Below are 18,495 nucleotides of genomic sequence, written 5' to 3' on the forward strand. Positions count from 1 at the left end.
GTCCTCGTGGGTCATCACGATTTGAGTTCTAGAGTTTAGGGGTGACATCTAAATACTCAGTTTAGAGGCATTACCATGAGTGCCAGGTGGCAGCCAATGGGCTCACAACCTTTAGGGTGAATACACCCTTCTATGAACACTTCCGCTGGGAAGTGGACATAACCCTAACCCTAGTGGCCTAATTCCTTCCAAGCAAGATGGAGGAATTTAAAAAGTAGTGTCCACTTCACCTCGTTCCCCTTAGGGGTGGGACTGGCATGTAGTGGGCACTCCTCCTAATTTAACTAATTTTCCCAACTGAGCTGCTGCCAAAAGTGGGGTGAGGACATGGGAGGTGGTCATCTCCATTGTTTGGAGAGGCAAGGGCTTTGAAGCTTCCCACCCTGGAATGTCTATCCTGCCAGGGTAAGGAGGTAACACCTACGCCCAGGGCAGGCTCTGGTCTCAGGCCTTCGAGAATAATGGCTCTCACCTTGAGGGGCCAGAAACGCATCTGTGGTGGCTGAACTGGTCAGGACCAGTCAGTCAGCACAAAAGTAGCCGGCAGGTTTTCAGGGGGCACCTCTAAGGTGCCCTCTGGGTGCATTTAGTAATAAATCCATGACTGTGGTCACTGAGGGTTTATTATTCTGAGATGTTTGATACCAAAAATCCCAGGATTTAATGAAGCCATCATGTAGCTGGGGAACTCAAAATGACCAGTGTCCACCACATGCATTTAAAATGGCTTCCCAATGTGTCTGAATCGACAGGGACATAGCAGGAGCATATCTGCTCATGCTTATACGCCCTCACATGTGCCTTGATGTACCCTGCCTTAGAGGTGACTTACACTTGGCACATGCAGTGATAGGGGACCTGGCAAAAAGGGGTTTGTGACAGGCTATGTTTTCAATTTAGCCTGGACCAACACACATGGTCTGCAATGGCAGCAGTGAGTGGGTTTGGGGAGAGGTCTTCGGGGTGGCACAACTGGTGCTGCAGCCCTCAGAAATCTTCCTTAGTACCCCAGCCCCTAGGTACAAGGGGTACCCCTCACTAGGGACTTAAAGTGGTAGCGAAAGAGTTTGCCAATTGTGTATAACAACTGTGCAGTTTTGGGGAAAGGGATCTGGCACTGGGGACCCGGTTAGCAGGGACACAGTGCACTAACAGTCGAAGCCACATCAGAACCCAGGCAAAAAGTGGGGGCTAACCATATCAAAAAGGGGTGCTTTTCTAAAGAGGTAATTGTAAGGAAACTCCATCTAGTAAAAGATCAAGTCCGTCACATAGTGGTGGCATTCCCATTCCTGATCTTCCAGAGAGAAGCAACTCAAAGCATCTGCCTTCACATGCAGCGTAACTGCCAGGTGAGCTCCCACCGGTAAAACATCCCGTTTCAGGGCCCATTGCTGCAAGTGCATGGACTCCTAGCACAGAGTATACAAATTCACTTTGTCCAATTTTTGTTGAAGTAGTGTATAGCAGCAATATTATTAAAAAGACCCTACACAACAGGCCCAAGATGGAAGGAAGAAATGCCTTTAGCGGTAGATAAAATGTGCTCAATTCCAGCTTGGGGAAGTCTACCTTTACCAGCCAATCATCCAAGTATGCAAATACCTCTGAGGGAAGCTGCCACCACAGTCAGCACCTCGGAGAAGACTTGTGGAGTGCTCATATGACCAAAAGGCAATATCACAAACTTGTAATGATGGTATTCCACGCTGGAACAGAGGTTAAGGATGTGAGCATGAAAGATCAGGTGATGGAAATGGGAATCCTGAAGCTCCAGGGATACCATCCAATCCTAGGCTTTCAGGGCAAGAAGAACTTAACTCAGGGAAGGAACGTTATCTTGACAAAGATGTTCAAGAGCCTCAGATCCAAAATGGGCCTGGGCCAACTTCATTTTCAGGACCTCTTCCTGCTGTCCTCCAAATACACCACTTTTATGAACCCGGAAGACTGAAGTTTGGGCTAGGGTGCATTTCCAGCTGCTCAACAGGTGATCCATTGGGGTGGACAGGAAAGGGAGGGCATAACCCTTGCCGGCCAATTGAAGGAGCTTGATATTTATGGTGATGGACTCCCACTGGGCCACAAAATGTCAGACTCCCTTGCCCTACTAGATGTTGATAGAGGGCCATCAGATATGAGGCAAGGTAACTAGCAGAAGAAGGTGAGGACTATTGCTTCTGCTGAGTACTTTAAACCGAACTTTCCTTCAAAAGCTGGGAATGCTAGCTCCAGAAAACCAGCAGAATTGATGGTACTGCTGGTGGAATTGTTTGGCTAGGAAGCTAGTCCAAGTGTTTTAAGTATCTTTCAGGAGGAGAAAAGAGCTAAGCCCTTTTGAGCAAGTGAAAGGAAAAGGTCACCATACAAGCACACCTTGAAAAGGTTTAATTTGGCCATCAGGGTGGTGAAAGGACAGGTGGCAACTCTTCTGTCTTGCTATATACAGGACCAAGCACAATGCATATCTGCCATCTCTGAGATCAGGGACACCTCGAAGGAGCAGTTGTGTCACACATGGCAAGTGGACCAATTGGCACAGCACCACAGGCTATTTGCTGTTCCAGGGAAGAACTTCTTTCCATAAATCATGGGATGCATAAAGTGTTAGGCCACGGGTGAGTCAGCACTGTAGCTGTTAGAGGGGACTGGAAAGGGTATATATGCAGCCATATGCTGCAACATTTCTTCTTCCCCTGCTGCACTTAAAGTGGATCTTCTAAATACCTCCTCTCTTAGAAGAGATATTTACAGGGAGATATTCACAATCTTGAAACCTGACTCAATCTAAATTCTAATCCTGATCTCAGTACTTGGATCCAGCCAGGTTTCAAGATTCTACTTTGAGATAGATCAGGCAAAAGCACTGGTGGTGTGAAAGTCATTTTCAGGGATAACTCCAGGATAGATACAATTAACTAATTATCACAAGCTTTAGCTTTGATCATGGTTTTAAAGTAGCATATCTCTGCTTCTACTAACCTTGTATTTATCCTGCAATAGCATGCTCTGCACTTTTGAAAACTGCTTTCAAGATACATTCCTAGACTTTTGTGGTCTTCTCTCTCATTCGATCATTTTAGGAGACCTTGCCTTTCAGGGGGAATAATTCAATAATCCTGCCTACCATATTCTGCAAGAAGAATTAGCTTTTCCTGGGGCACAGTGTGATTACCTCTTTCAAGCAATTGAGTCACTAGCTAATATGGTTGTATTTCTTAAATGTGGAATGGGAAAGAAAAGACAACATTGTAACAGATGGTTCTCACCTGAAGCTAAAACAAAAACACTTCAGGTCCTACAAAAAGAACGGCTTTGGTGGAAAGACTATGACAAAAAAAAGAAGTCAGGTTATAGATGAATGCTCAAACGCTGTAAGACATCTAAGACCAATTTCATCACTTATCAATTTAACTCTATTACTTTCTTACAGTGACAGAAATGTATTTAAGACTGTTAAAGAACTTTGCCACTCTGTTACTACAGTGACGAATGCCCCACCTTCACAGCACCTCTGTGACAATCTTGCCCCATTTTTTGTTGATAAGAGCATCAAGATTTATGATGAGGTAAAGGCACATTGGATACTACTGATGAATTTCTGAACTTAATATGGTGACATCTCCAGTCCTCTCCTTTAGTGGTCAGCGTAGAACTCTCACTAATGAGTTAAGGCAAAGCTAACAGGCTTTTGTTTAGCCAGAAATTAGTCTCGCCAGAAGACACTTGTCCAGTTTCTATCCTCAAAGGTCTTCTGCCTGTTATTAGGGGTCTGATTCAGGCCTTTATCAATGTTTCGTTATCAGTTGTACTGGACCCAGAACAAGTAAAAAAAGGGATAGTTTCCGCCGTTTTGAAAAAAGCCATGATAGATGCACCAGAGCTGAATAATTATCAACCCATCACCAATTACTAGCTGAAGCTAATTTGATGGAGAAATACCCAACTGTCTTGGTGACTAGATACCTAGAAGAGCATAATCTTCTTGAGATATGTCACCCGGGCTGCTGCTCCGAGCTGGGAACCCATGCTTGTGGCAATTTGGGATCAATTATGTACCTGATAGGTTAAAGAGTAGGTTGGAGGGATTCTTCTTTTAGACCTCTCCGCTGCCTTTGACACAATCACCCATGATGTCTTGTTGCAGCATATTGAAGTCAAGTAGTTGGCCAAAAGACTGACAGGCTTTTCTCCTGGTTCACTTCATTCTTAGAAAAGAAAACACCATCAGTGGACCTTACCCTTTTTCAAGTTCTTCAAAGTGTCCATGTGTTTGGAGTTACCCAAGGATCTGTTTAGTCCCTGGTTATATTCAGTGTTTACATTTCAATCCCTTTTCAGTCTGATCAGGCCTTTTGGCTTTACAACACTCTTCTATGCAGACAATACCCAGCTGCTGCTTAAGTTTGATCAAGCCTCATTCAACCCTATCGGCAAGGTGAAAGAAAGTATGCTTGGCATTCCGAAATGGATGTCAAGTAATTTCCTTAAAGTAAACGGAGACAAAACCAATGTATTGGTAATTGATAGGGACTCTGAGACTATGGCCAACACTACTTGACCACCTCCACATGTCCTGGCAAGGCAGGTCAAGAATTTGGGAGTTCTTTTTGATCAGGAAGTTCCTTTCACTATCAACTTCAAAAGATTTGGATGACTTGGGTTTGCACAGCTTAAAATATTGAGTAAAGTTTGTCTGTCTATCCCGAAGTAGAAGTTTAGTAGGTGATAGGGTCATGTTTTCTTCCCTATCTAATTTAGAATAACTCTCTTTTTTCACAATTTCAGGGCTTTTAAATCACTTTTTATCTTTCCCTTCAGTTTCGAGCACCATTAGGTGATCCTCCTCTTCCTCTCTAAGCATGCGAGGCGTATACTCCAAAAAAGTAAGATTAGGCTCATCTAATGCTAATGTTACAGTTGAAAACCTTTAAAATTTATATTCTGTATAGGATTTTTTCAAATACACTTTTGGTTTGTCATTGGCTGTTGGGATACAGTTTACACAATTAAAAAATAATAATAATAATCACAAAAATGAAATTTGTTCCATTTGTTCTGTTTTACAGCTTTCAGTCTTCCTGATCAGAAGGTACTCAGAACAATGTTCCTGATGGAATCTGCATTGTCTTCTTGTGGTTGTCTGAGATATCTCACTTGTAGCTCTCCATCATCACTACTGCCACCTTCATCCTCAAACTCCTCAGGCACCTGTATACCACTTGGATGCATCTCCCCACAGCTATGCTGTGGCACAAGGTGCAAAGGATTATACTGTCGAACACCATACCTGACTTCTACTCTAAAGCACCACTATGGTGTTGCAGATATGTGAACTTTCACTTTAACAGTCCAAATATAATAGTCTTCTATTTCCTGAGCCCCTTTATAAATGGCTTCTCCCAGTCCCAGTTTCTCATAGCGGGGGCATGCGGAAAGGCTTCAGGGTGCAACCTGCATCACCTATGCAGGGATGTTCAGAGTATTGATGCTCAAGTACAGTTACTAAGTTGTTTACCCTGCTAACGTCAATTGTAATTGGATTGACAAGCCAATATACATTACAGAATCATGGCTATGATTTGGCATTTGTTTATATGAATATGTTTGTGATATTTTCTTTGACCCCTGCATTATTCTCATGGCAGTTAGCAAACAGTAGGTGACAGACTTCAACACAAAAATAATTTTGTTGTAACACTCAAAGGATGTACGGCGGAGAATGATGAAAGGTTTGTTGGCCATTGTACTTTTGGTACATGGTAGATGTGCATGATGACACTGTGCACATGACAACAGCAAATGTCAACAGCAACTGAGGAGTGGGGGTACTAGGTAATCATCAAGCATGTGACTTGAAGGTAATACATGTGTGTCAGTGGCATAGGGAATACAGTTCTTCTTCAGTGTCATGGGGTTATGTTAAGCAGATATGCATATTGCTAATCACCTGGGAGCATATACAGGAACTTCACAGGTGGGCAGGCGGCAGTGTCCCAGGAGATTATTTGAAGAGTTAGGTCTTCAGCTCCTTGCAGAACTCAAGAAGTGATAAGGAGGCTCTGATGTGCTCTGGGGGGTTGTTACATGATTTGGGGAAGATGTATGAGAAGGTGTGACCTCTAGGTGCAATCTCCTGCTCTGAGGAGTACGTTTGCTAGTGAGAGTCTGGCTGAGCGAAAGTACATGGCGACTTGGTGGAAGTGTACACAGATGTTGAGGTAAGCAGGGCCTTTGTTGTATATTGCTTTGTATGTCCGTGCAAGAAGTTTGAAATGGGTACGCTTGTTTATGGGGAGTCAGTGAATGTCCTTCAGGTGTGGTGTGATGTGGATGCAGCATGGTAGGTTGAGGACAAGTCTAGCTGCAGCATTCTGAATGGTTGGGAGCGCAGTCAGGAGCTGTTTGGTAATTCCAGCAAAGAGTGCATTGCTGCAGTCAAAACTGCTGGTTATAGGGGTTGGTGTGACTTTTTTCTTTGTGTTCTTTGGTAGCCACTTGAAGTTTTTTCACAGCAGTAATTGTGTGTTCAAGGACTTTTTCAGGTGTGTCTTATTTGGGCTGGTGTATAGGGGTTTCTTATTTGGGAATAGATTTAACCTTACCAGTTATATGATTGTTAATATTAACCTTACAGAATCATAGGTTAAGTTTATTTTATGTAGTTAACTGGGCACTTCTTTAAGGACAATTTGCGGTATTTTTCAAATATTTTTCTTTCAAGGACAAAATTATTGCAATAGAAAATAAAAGCACACTTTTCAATACAGCATTGAACGAGGAATAGACATAGGTGCAGACATATGCTCAGCAGTTATTAAAATAGCCAACCTAGCTTGCATTTATGCATTGCAATCATTTTCAATATACTATCATTGTGTTTTCTGCTTTGCGGTATCCAGTCTTTCACGCTGCATGAAACCTCTCCAGGTCTGTCCACCAACCCATTTTCAAGACACTGTCCTTTATCTCATCCAGGGGCCCATACATTCCTATGATTCCTGGGCCAGCCCTTCCATTCGTGCACAAACCTCTTTGCCAACATACACCAGTCTATGTATAGACACCATTTCAGGATCTCGGGACTGGAGGCAATAGCCTAACAAGCAACCATCAACTCCAGGTCACAATGTGTTTTTAACTTATCAGGATTGTGGATCATATTTCAAAAACTATAAGCTTTGCCTCACCAATCTGCAAAGTTTGAAGCAAAGAGGTTTGACATCTACTAATTCCATCCCATATTTCCCTCAGTCTGGTGCTCAGTCATACGGTGTGGAGGAAAACTCCAATCTACTTACATCCTTTGAGACAAAGATTCAATTGCATCATTCTGATCCTTTAAACCTCATACACCCTACACTGTACACCTTAGCTGTATTGATTTAAAGCCCGGCCTAGTAGCCATGTTCTGTGGGTAACGCTTGGCCTCCTCCTCATCGGTGTCCTTTACCTCCTCCAAGACTATCACACAGCGTGTTATCAACCTGTTTTTATGCATTAGGGTTTTACAGATCAGGGAAAACACCTACTTAGGAACCGTTTTGGACAGCATCCTATGTTCAAGCAGGGTACCAACCTTAATAAGAACATTGACAGAGACATGGACACAGTGAATGATTTACCTGCAGATATCAGAATACCTCTGTGGGTGCCAAACTATATTGTGGATGAAGTAGTCCAAAGGATTTCAGTGCAAAATCAGGAAGAGCATTTCTGCTACTGTAGACTCCAGGGATCTAGGTTTCCAAAGCAATTCTAAGAGGCCACTATTCCATAGCACTTTTCAAACTGAAGCATTTATCCCACAGAAAAAAGGCCTCCAATACTCAATAATGGCAGAGGAAATGCGGGTAGTATTATCTGTTTACAATGCAGTCCTACCCATATGCGAAAATGTTAATGCCCACCAGTGCTGCCCATCCTTTTGAAAACTCATCTAATTGAGAACAACAGTCAAGACATGCATGTATTACGTAGGGATATGGTACTGAGGTGACTCCATTAATCCTAAACTGGGCAGGAGAATAACACAGTATTAATGGGAGATCTTTACTTCTCTGGTCTGTCTATAACAAGCACTTACCTGCCTGTTGATATGCTCTTCAATGAAAGTAATGCTCTCCCGAATATCCAAACCTTCAAGCACAGCTAGTGGGAGAAAAAAGAAAAAGGTTAGTCATTATAGTAACTTGAGTTTTCTTTGGGTAAGATTCATAAAGTTACACAGATGTAGTGCAACGCACAGGTGCATATGTACGACCTTTTGGGAATTCATAAACATTCCTAATAGTATGCTGGAAAAGCTGCACTAGCTGCAACTAACCAGGTGTCATACAGGGAATGTCTGCAACATATGCTATTTCTCCAATGCAGAGTCATACAAACATACACCTGCAGTGTGTAAGAGCAGCATGCAGAGGAAACACACATTTTCCTTTCTCATTTTCCTTTCCCCCAGGGCTGGCTCCTGCTATATCCTGGGGTGTCCCCTGCCCCCCCCCCTCCCCAAGTTATTAGTGGTCTTGGGTACCTCATTATTTGGGGCCAATACATATATGGTAACGGGAGGGGGTCGCGTGGTCCTCCTTCCCGAGCCTTAATAAGCAACAGGGACCCAATTCACTGGGGCTGAATTCATTTGGCGGGGGCACCTAGCTCTCCTTCCTGAGCCTTAATAGGTACTTAACTTAAAGTGGAGGGGCGCACAAAACTATAACTCATGGCCTAAAGTTACTTTATGGCACACATCATAGTTTCTTCTGATACGTATAACTATAACTGTTGAATTTCTATGGTTTTCTGTGGGTAAAACGTCAACCTAACTTTTTTTAATTTAAAGTAATATATAATTACCCTATGTTAATGCAACCATCCCGGCACATGGCCTTTGGCCATGCGTTGTGTGGGTTGGATGCAGAGCCTGCTGCCAACCCCTCCTCATGCACCCAACCCTACACTGCGATTGACCTTTGAGGTTTTGTGTGTGATTGGGTGTATTTTTTTTTTCCAAAGTTTGGTTTGGATCAGCGGGTCCATCGCAGATTTACATTGAGGGGGTTGAACTGAGCTCGTGGTAGATCCGCGGTTTGGCCAAAAAAGAAACAAAAACAAAAATAGAGATTGGGAAATGTTTTGCCCATAAGGGACCCCTCCATGTCTTCTATCGGGTCAGGATACCTGCATCCTGAGCCCTTATGTATTTTTTTCCCCACTTTATGTTTTGCCTCCCGTGGCCCAAGCGAGAAAGGAAATGGCAACTGTAACCTTCCTGCCAGGTTGCAGCCAGCCAACCACAGCCTTGCTTTTGCCCAGGATCCCCGAAGGATCTGTGTCCCTAGATATCTACATTGTTATTTCTTTAATGACTCCCTAACTACTGAACAGATTTACAAATCTGTTAAACAAAATTACAAAAAGTGCTCTTTCTAGACCAAGATCTACCTTTTTGACAAATTTGGTATAAATTCAGCAGTTCGGGCTGTAGTCATGTTCATAAAAAGCAAAATCCCCATAGACATTGCATAAGGAAAATTCATTTTGGGGACTACCCCTTTGTTTTCTCAGCCCCTGATTAAGGGATCACCCCATAACTCTCCATGCAGAACTAGGCAAAGGCATTTTTTTGGGGAAAAATTTGTCAAGCGGCACCAAAGTTATCACCAAAACAAAAACACTTTATCTATGGGAAACGTTGGTCCCAACTATAACTACCTATTGGGCGAGAGAGAGAGAGTGAGACAGAGATAGTGAGAGAGAACGAGAGAGAGAGAGAGAGAGAGAGAGAGAGAGAGAGAGAATAAAAATATATTTATATATATCTTCAGAGAACAACTGGAATTGGAAAGAAAGCTTTGTTTTTTTAATAAAACCACATATCTCCCTGAACAACTAGATGGTAATGGCTTCTCTCAACTAAAGAGATAGTAAGACAGAAGTATGTCTCTTGATTCAGATGAAAACATGAAATAAATGAAATAATCGTGGACAGAACGATGGGTGAGTCTCAAGAACAACTGTATTCATATAGAAAAGGTGTAAAGCTTGCAAATGAATTATTTTGTCAGTTGATGAAATCACCACTAAAACGACAGGTTTGCATACAACCAGATTAATATCAGTAGAGCTGATGGATTAAAAACATAAGGGTTAAAAAATAACTCACACCTAAGGACATCTCACTGCATAATGGGATGCAATCTCAGCTCTAGGAGCATCAATCTGACCAACATTTTCAAATATAGAAGCAAGGAAGCAACACAGAGTTCAGGACACCTTTCTGCGGAAGGCTTTGGACCCACTCCTGGAAGCCCTGTCCCAGTCAGCTTCCTTTAAAAAGCATATTAAAGACAAGGATTACCAAAACATCCCATGACTCCTAAGCAGACTCTTTCCCCACTGCTTCTTTTTTAGTGAGACAGGCCTTCTCATCTTTTCACTAGCTCACCTTGTAATAACTCAAAGTATTCTCATGGGTACCCTCATGATAATCTCCGATTGTGGCCCTGCATGGGTGCGTGTTTGCACACTGTTCGCCTAGGTGCACACCGTATCAAGCACCTTCCAACATTTATTTATGACTTAAGACCCTCAATTGCTTATTTCAAGTGCTGTTTCTTTTCACTGCCTTTGTACTGTGTATTGTATAATAATACGCAAAGCATGTTTTATTTATTATGATAGTTTGTTTTTAGTTCATATATTCCCATTACTTGCAGTGTTTAGCTTATGTCAAGTAGATTCCTTTTTAGACAGTTATAGGTAAGAATTCTGATCACTTTCTTCTCACATTACATCAAGAATCATAGGGACACTTAATCACAATATCCCTGAGAAACAGTACAAATGAGTCTTTACCTCTATCAGGCACAGAAGCATATTTCAGAATAATTCTGCAACTAACAACTACACTAGTTAAGAACAAAGCACAGACAGAGCCAGTCCTTGCAGCCACTGTGCCCCTAGCCTGTACCAAACAGGTATGCGCTGATGTATTGCATCCCTCTCAAAAGAAGACTTTTCACTCCTCATTCATTTTCATGTATGGCTTCAAAGCAAGCTCATGCTTGAGACTCCAATCAACTCCATCATCTTTTTCAACACGATGTCTAGGTCCACTTTGCTGTTGGCTGCAAAAATGATTAAAGAGAATCATGGCAGCCTACTGTTCTTCTTCCAGACAGGTGAAGTCCGACTGGTGGTTGTACAGTAAGTTATGTTGATCCCTTTGAGGCTTCCTGCAATACTAATTTCCTTGAGCAGCAAAGTATGGCTATTGGTCTACAGTTAGTTACATTCTTGGAACAGTACGTAGGCTTTTTCATGATAACACAGTGTATTGCTTATTTCATGAATATGAAAAATATTCTATTAGAAATAGATGAATTATGAATGCATGTAACAAATGGACTCATTTTGGAAAGAGCTCTTTGTAGCAAGACACCAAGCATGGATGGGTCAGCATATTGCAGACTAAGGCCCTCATTACAACATTGGCGGTAAAAGCCGCTTACCGCTGCGCAGAAGACCGCCAACACACTGCTGCGGCCGCGGAATTCCGCCACAGCAATTATGACCCACAGTTCTGAATCTGCCAAAATCTAGACACCCACACAAGTCCGCCACACCAAAGATCAGTGATAAACTGGCGAAACCAAAACCTCCACCGTCACACCAACAGAAATACGCCCACTCTATCACGACACACGAATCCACGCAGCGGTCTTTCAACTGCAGTATTCCATTGGCGGTACACACCACCGCGCTCAAAATACACACACATTTACAAAACACAGCCACATTGGACAAATCGAAATATACACACCTGATACACATACACACACAACTTCTACACACCCAATACAATATAAAACACACACCCACATCACCCACAAACCCTTACGACAACAAATCACGAACGAAAGCTAGAGAGAGACAGCACCAGCAAGAACAGCAGCATCCACAGGCACACAACACCATCACCCACAGAACTTCCACGCACCTCACACAACACCCCACTACATATCAGCACACTTATCACCCCACACTCCACCCCACACATCACCTACACCACTCCATGGCACGGCAAAGACACCCCAGGTTCTTGGAGGAGGAGCTCAGGGTCATGGTGGAGGAAATCGTCTGGGTAGAGCCACAGCTATTCGGAGCACAGGTGCAGCACACCTCCATTGCAAGGAAGATGGAGCTATGGCGAAGAATAGTGGACAAGGTCAACGCAGTGGGACAGCACCCAAGAAATCGGGAGGACATCAGGAAGAGGTGGAACGACCTACGGGGGAAGGTGCGTTCCGTGGTCTCTAGACACCACCTGGCGGTTAAGCGGACTGGCGGAGGACCCCCACCACCTCCCCCACAACTAACAACATGGGAGAAGCAGGTCTTGGCTATGCTGCATCCTGAGGGCCTCGCAGGAGTAGGTGGAGGAATGGACTCTGGTGAGACAAATCTTAACTATTACATCCCTCACCCTACCTGCATGCCATCACATAGTCTCAACTCCTCACATATGTCCCAACATCACAAACCACACATCCCAACACCAAGCCCTGCATGCAACAACAAAGCATGGACACCCATCACTAAAGCATGCCCACTGCACATACCCATACACCCCCCTAAACCATCATCACACAATGTCCCACACAGGAATGCAAGCACTGGGGTACGCGGTCACCCACCCATTGCAAACAATGCCACACACAGATGTAATAAACATCCTTTCATACCCCTGCAGGACCCCTACCCAACGTCACCGGACAGGAGGGTCCACACATGTCCACACCAACAACAGAAGAGGCCCACAGTGATGACAGCAGCTCCGTCCAACTGGATCTAGATGACCAGCCCGGCCCATCAGGGACCTCGGGACAGTCGGTTCCCCTCACACAGTCACAGGCCACTACAGAGCTTCCCCCCTCTGGAAACACCAGCACAGCACCCACCCAGCGGGTCCATACCTCCGTCCCCAGGACACGTCAATCAGCTGTGTGTCCACCACTACAGGGAACCCAGGCTAACCCACCACCCCAACAACAACAGGGACCTGGGGGCAGTGGCAGTGGGCACAGGGTCCAGGGGACGGAGGCCCAGGAACACAGGGGAACTGGGAGGGCTAATGTGCGACGGGGGCGGACAGGCCAAGGGAACCCACTCTCCACAAGGCCCTCTCCTCCATCATGGGAGCCTACCACCACTCCCAGGAGACGATGGCAATGGTACTGGCCAAGTTTCAGGAGACCCAGCGCCTGCAGGAGGAACAGTATATGGACTTCAGGGAGGAACTCACAACCATCAGCTCCACCCTGGGCACCATCGTAGGGGTGCTGAAGGAAATACTCAACACCAGGAGGGACACTGTGGCACTACAAGGGGCCCCTGACACTAGCATGGACGATGATTAACTGCCCACCACCTCCGCCGGAGCTAGTGGACAGGACGCCCCGCCACAGGACCACCACACCAGCACCCCACCCCCTGCAGAGGGATAACCACCCCGCAAACGGTCCCTGAGATCCAGGAACAAGACAGAGCACAATGCCAAGACCCCCGTCAAGAAATGAGACCACCCTGATTGTCGTCCTATGGTCCCACTTTGTCACCCTGTCCATACTTAAACTGCCCCAGCTCCACTTCCTATGCCCATATGGGCAATGCACCTGTGAGACTAATAGACTGGACTCTGCCATGGACATTCCTCCCCATCACCCGTCACCATTTTACTACCCCCTCCAATATTGAGCACTTAAATAAACACACTTAAAGCACAAAACAATCTGGAGTCTGTCTGTGATTTCGAAATAGTGTATTAGCAATTACAGTGACAAAATGCTCTTTCAATTGTAATGTCAACATACCTATGTCACACAGCTCTAGTCCATGAGGAATCTAAGCAGATGTCACACAGTGGGACCCACATCTGTGAAATCGTAAGGGAAAGTGACAACTCAGTGACCATACACTGGGTGAAAACGACAGACAGTAGAGAGGCAGTAGTGTTTAAGTACATGTAGTAGGCAGGTCTGTACTCTTACCTCTGTCTCACTGGAAATATTGCTGGATCACTGAGTCCCTGTTGTTCATGTCTTCTTCCTCTGCTTTCTCATCTCCACTGTCCACAGGCTCCACAGCTGCCACAACACCGCTATCTGGACCATCCTCCTGCAGAAAAGGCACCTGTCGTCGCAAAGCCAAGTTGTGAAGCATACAGCAGGCCACGTGATCTGGCACACCTTTTTTGGTGAGTAGAATAGGGATCCACCTGTCATATGGAGGCACCGGAACCTGGCCTTCAGGAGGCCGAAGGTCCGCTCGATCACCCTCCTAGTTCGCCCATGGGCCTCATTGTAGCCTTCCTCTGCCCTTGTCCTGGGATTCCTCACTGGGCTCAGTAGCCATGACAGGTTGGGGTAACCAGAGTCACCTGCAAATGGCGAGGGACAACTGTTAGACACGCACTAACCTGTAGGGCTATCCCCAGACAACCATTCCAACTGTCTTGCTTTCAGGTGCTCACCTAATAGCCACACACTGTGCCTCTGGAGTTGACCCATCACATAAGGGATCGTGCTATTCCGCAGGATGTAGGCGTCATGCACTGAGCCAGGGAACATGGCATTCACATGGGAGATGTGCTGGTCTGCCAAACATACCATCTGCACATTCATGGAATGATAACTCTTCCAGTTTCTGTACACCTGTTCACTCCTGTGGGGGGGCACCAAAGCCACATGGGTCCCATCAATGGCACCTATGATGTTGGGGATATGTCCCAGGCCATAGAAATCACCTTTCACTGTAGGTAAATCCTCCACCTGAGGGAAAACGATGTAGCTCTGCATGTGTTTCAGAAGGGCAGACAACACTCTGGACAACACGTTGGAAAACATAGGCTGGGACATCCCTGATGCTATGGCCACTGTTGTTTGAAATGACCCGCTTGCAAGCAAATGGAGCACTGGCAGCACCTGCACTTGAGGGGGGATTCCTGTGGGATGGCGGATTGCTGACATCAGGTCTGGCTCCAACTGGGTACACAGTTCCTGGATTGTGGCACGGTCAAGCCTGTATGTGATAATCATGTCTTTCCTCCATTGTCGACAGGTCCACCAACGGTCGATACACCGGAGGATGCCGCCATCTCCTCACATGTCCCAGCGGACGGTGCCTATGAAGGACGACAGCGAGCACAGAGTCAAACAACTCAGAGATTTGTACCCACAATTTACACAGAACACCATTCATACACAAAAAGTGGCCTGTATTTGTGTTGAGTCCAGGCCTAGGTATGTGTGACGCAGTTGAAAATGAAGGCATGTGGGCCCCTGAAATGGCAGCTGCCTGACCTGTAAAGTGGGACAATGGGATGTGAGGTAACTGCGCTGGCAATGTACACCGTCGCGGTAGGCGATTGAAGACCGCTTCGCAATGCTGCATTGGTTAACATTGGACCCTATGGGTCCCAGGAGCCAATGACGATGTACAACAGCGGTGACGGTACGCACCGCCGCAGACGTGACCGCCATTTTCTATCTGTTGAATCACTCGATACCTGATCTTCGACAGGAGAGGACGTACACTGCAAGTGCTGCTGTGACCTTGGTCTGGAAGAGACAATGGCTCGAGTGTCTGGGGTAAGGGCCCCTGCCTTCACATCAGAGGAGTTGGAGAAACTCGTGGATGGGGTCTTCCCCCAGTACACGCTACTCTACGGTCCTCCAGACAAACAGGTAAGTACACAGGGAGCATGATGTATGGGCTATGCCTGTGTGGAGAGGGCTGGATGTAAGAAGGAAGGGGGGGAGAGTGCGGCGTGCATGAAACAACGGTGAATGCATGTGCCACATGACAAGGGTAGGGATGGGGGCCAATCACTTTGACAGTGCAGTTGGTAATAACTTACTCTTCCCCCTGTACATTTCATGTAGCTCAGCGCCCACCAGAAAAAACATATTTGGCCTTCCATCGCCAAGGACATCTGGACCCTGGGGGTCTACCACAGACGGAGCACCCACTGCCGGAAAAGATGGGAGGACATTCGCCGCTGGAGCAAGAAGACGGAGGAGGCTCAGCTGGGGATGGCCTCCCAACGTGGGAGGGGTGCCCGTCGCACCATGAGCCCCCCCTGATATTCAGGATCCTGGGGTTGGCCTACCCGGAGTTGGATGGACGCTTGAGGGCATCACAGCAGCAACAAGGGAGTGAGTACACTCTCATTCTGCTGACTTTGCGCGCAGTGGAGGGGTCTGGGTGGGGAGGTGGGCTGTGGGTTTCCCTAGGCAAGGGTGAGTTCCGTAGGCAAGGTCCCTCCGTAAGGCAGGCCATGTGGCACCCCACCCCAGGAATAGAACAGTGGAGCCCAAGAGCGCGGCGTAGTGCAAGGGGCTTGTGTGTCTGTCATGCCCGGCAACGTTAGCGGTAATGCATGCACTCAACATGTCTTTCTTCTGTCGTCCCCCCCCCCCTTTTTGTGGTCTCCCTGTTCTTGTGTGCATTAGCATCATCAGGCGGAGGAGCAGTGGCACCAGAGCACCAGGGGGCTGCATCCCACATGGCCATGGAGGGCCACACTACGGACTCGGACTTCACCAGTGGGACGGAGTGCGAGGGGAGCTCCATGCCAGGGACAGGAGCTGACACCAGTGACACTCAGCCTTCGCCCCGTGCCCGCTCACCCGGGAGGGTGGGCATCCCCTTCGCCCCAGGCACCTCAGGCCCTGCCCTAGTCACCCCTGCTGCCCTCAGTGAGGAGGCCATTGACCGCCTCAGGTCCCTCACTGTTGGGCAGTCTACCATTTTGAATGCCATCCAGGGTGTAGAAAGGCAGTTGCAACAAACCAATGCATTCCTGGAGGGCATTCATTCTGGTCAGGCGGCCCTTCAGCGAGCTTTTCAGACTCTGGCCTCAGCACTGATGGCATCCATTGTCCCTATGTCTAGCCTCCCCCCTCCAACTTCCTCCACCCGACCTAATCCCCTGTACCTCAGCCTATCCCAAGCACACCTACAGACCAGCATGCACACACGTCAACACACAAGGGAAGCTCAAGCAAACATAAGCACCACACATCCCACAGGCACTCACGCAAGCATCACACACATGCTGACACACCAACATCCACTGCCTCCACTGTGTCCCGCTCCTCCTCATCTCCCTTCTCCCTCCCTGTCTCGTCTACACTCACACCTGCATACACTACCTCTACAGCCACTACGTCCCTCTCCAGCACACCCACCACCACACCCCGCTCACGTGCAGTCACCACCCCCACTACCATTCACACGTCCCCTGTGTCCTCTCCCAGTGTGTCTGTGACGCCCCCTCCCAAGATACAGAAACGCAGGCACACACCCACTTAACAGCCATCCACCTCACGACAGCCTCCAGCGCATGCACCTTCACCCAAAGTCAGCAAACGAACACCTCCTACAACCACCACCTCTTCCTCCACTCCCAAACCCCATCCAGCTACCCGTCCCAGTGTGTCAAAAAAACTTTTCCTGTCCAATCTTGACCTCTTTCCCACTCCTCCCACACCCCGCCCGTCTCATAGGTCCCGAACTAGCACCTCAGCCACAACATCTCCGGGACCAGTGGTGCCTGTAGTCACCGGAATCTGGAGAGCACCGGCCACAGGGCAGCCAGTGTGGCACGGAGCCACAGCACAGACAGTCCCCCACCTGTGAAGCATCAGAGGTTGGCCAGTGCCCGGCGGGAGAGGGGGAAGACTCCAGCCACCAAAGCCACTCTCAGGGGTTCCGGTGGGAGTGTGGAGTCAGCTGTGCCACCTTCCAAGGTGGGGAAGGGCCACAAGAAACCCGGCAAGTCTGTGAAGAGCAGCACGGCGGAGAAGACCGCCATCATCCCCGCTGCCCAGGAGGCCACCTCCAGCACAAGCCCAGCTTCCTAGGACAGGACTGCCAGCACCAGCCCAGCTGCCCAGGACAGGACCGCCAGCACAAGCCCAGCTGCCCAGGACAGGACCGCCAGCACCAGCCCAGCTGCCCAGGACAGGACCGCCAGCTGCCCAGGACAGGACCGCCAGCACCAGCCCAGCTGCCCAGGACAGACCGCCAGCACAAGCTCAGCTGCCAGCACCAGCCCAGCTGCCCAGGATAGGACCGCCAGCACCAGCCCACCTGCCCAGGACAGGACCGCCAGCACCAGCCCACCTGCCCAGGAGGCCACCGCCAGCACAGCCCACCTGCCCAGGACAGGACCGCCAGCACCAGCCCACCTGCCCAGGAGGCCACTGCCAGCAAAGGCCCAGCTGCCCAGGAGGCCACCGCCAGCACAGGCTCAGCTGCCCAGGAGGCCACCGCCAGCACAAGCCCCGCTAGGCCATGAAGGACCGTCAGCAAACGCCCCGCTGGGCCACGAAGGACCGCCAGGACAAGCCCCGCTGGGCCATGAAGGACCGCCAGCAAAAGCCCCGCTGGGCCATGAAGGACCGCTAGCAAAAGACCCGCTGGGCCATG

At 47.7% G+C, this 18,495-nt stretch overlaps 1 protein-coding gene across 2 annotated transcripts in view; it reads right to left on the bottom strand.

The window, feature by feature from the left end:
• VPS33B (VPS33B late endosome and lysosome associated) overlaps nt 1-18,495 on the bottom strand; it is a 691,895-nt gene that overhangs the window by 260,045 nt on the left and 413,355 nt on the right. For both annotated transcript variants that reach the window (XM_069222652.1, XM_069222653.1), the window contains one exon: nt 8,087-8,151. In XM_069222652.1, coding sequence (XP_069078753.1) covers nt 8,087-8,151 — 65 coding nt within the window. The remainder of the gene's footprint in view (nt 1-8,086; nt 8,152-18,495) is intronic.

This window comes from Pleurodeles waltl, chromosome 3_1, assembly GCF_031143425.1.
Source record: "Pleurodeles waltl isolate 20211129_DDA chromosome 3_1, aPleWal1.hap1.20221129, whole genome shotgun sequence".
NCBI lineage: Eukaryota > Metazoa > Chordata > Amphibia > Caudata > Salamandridae > Pleurodeles > Pleurodeles waltl.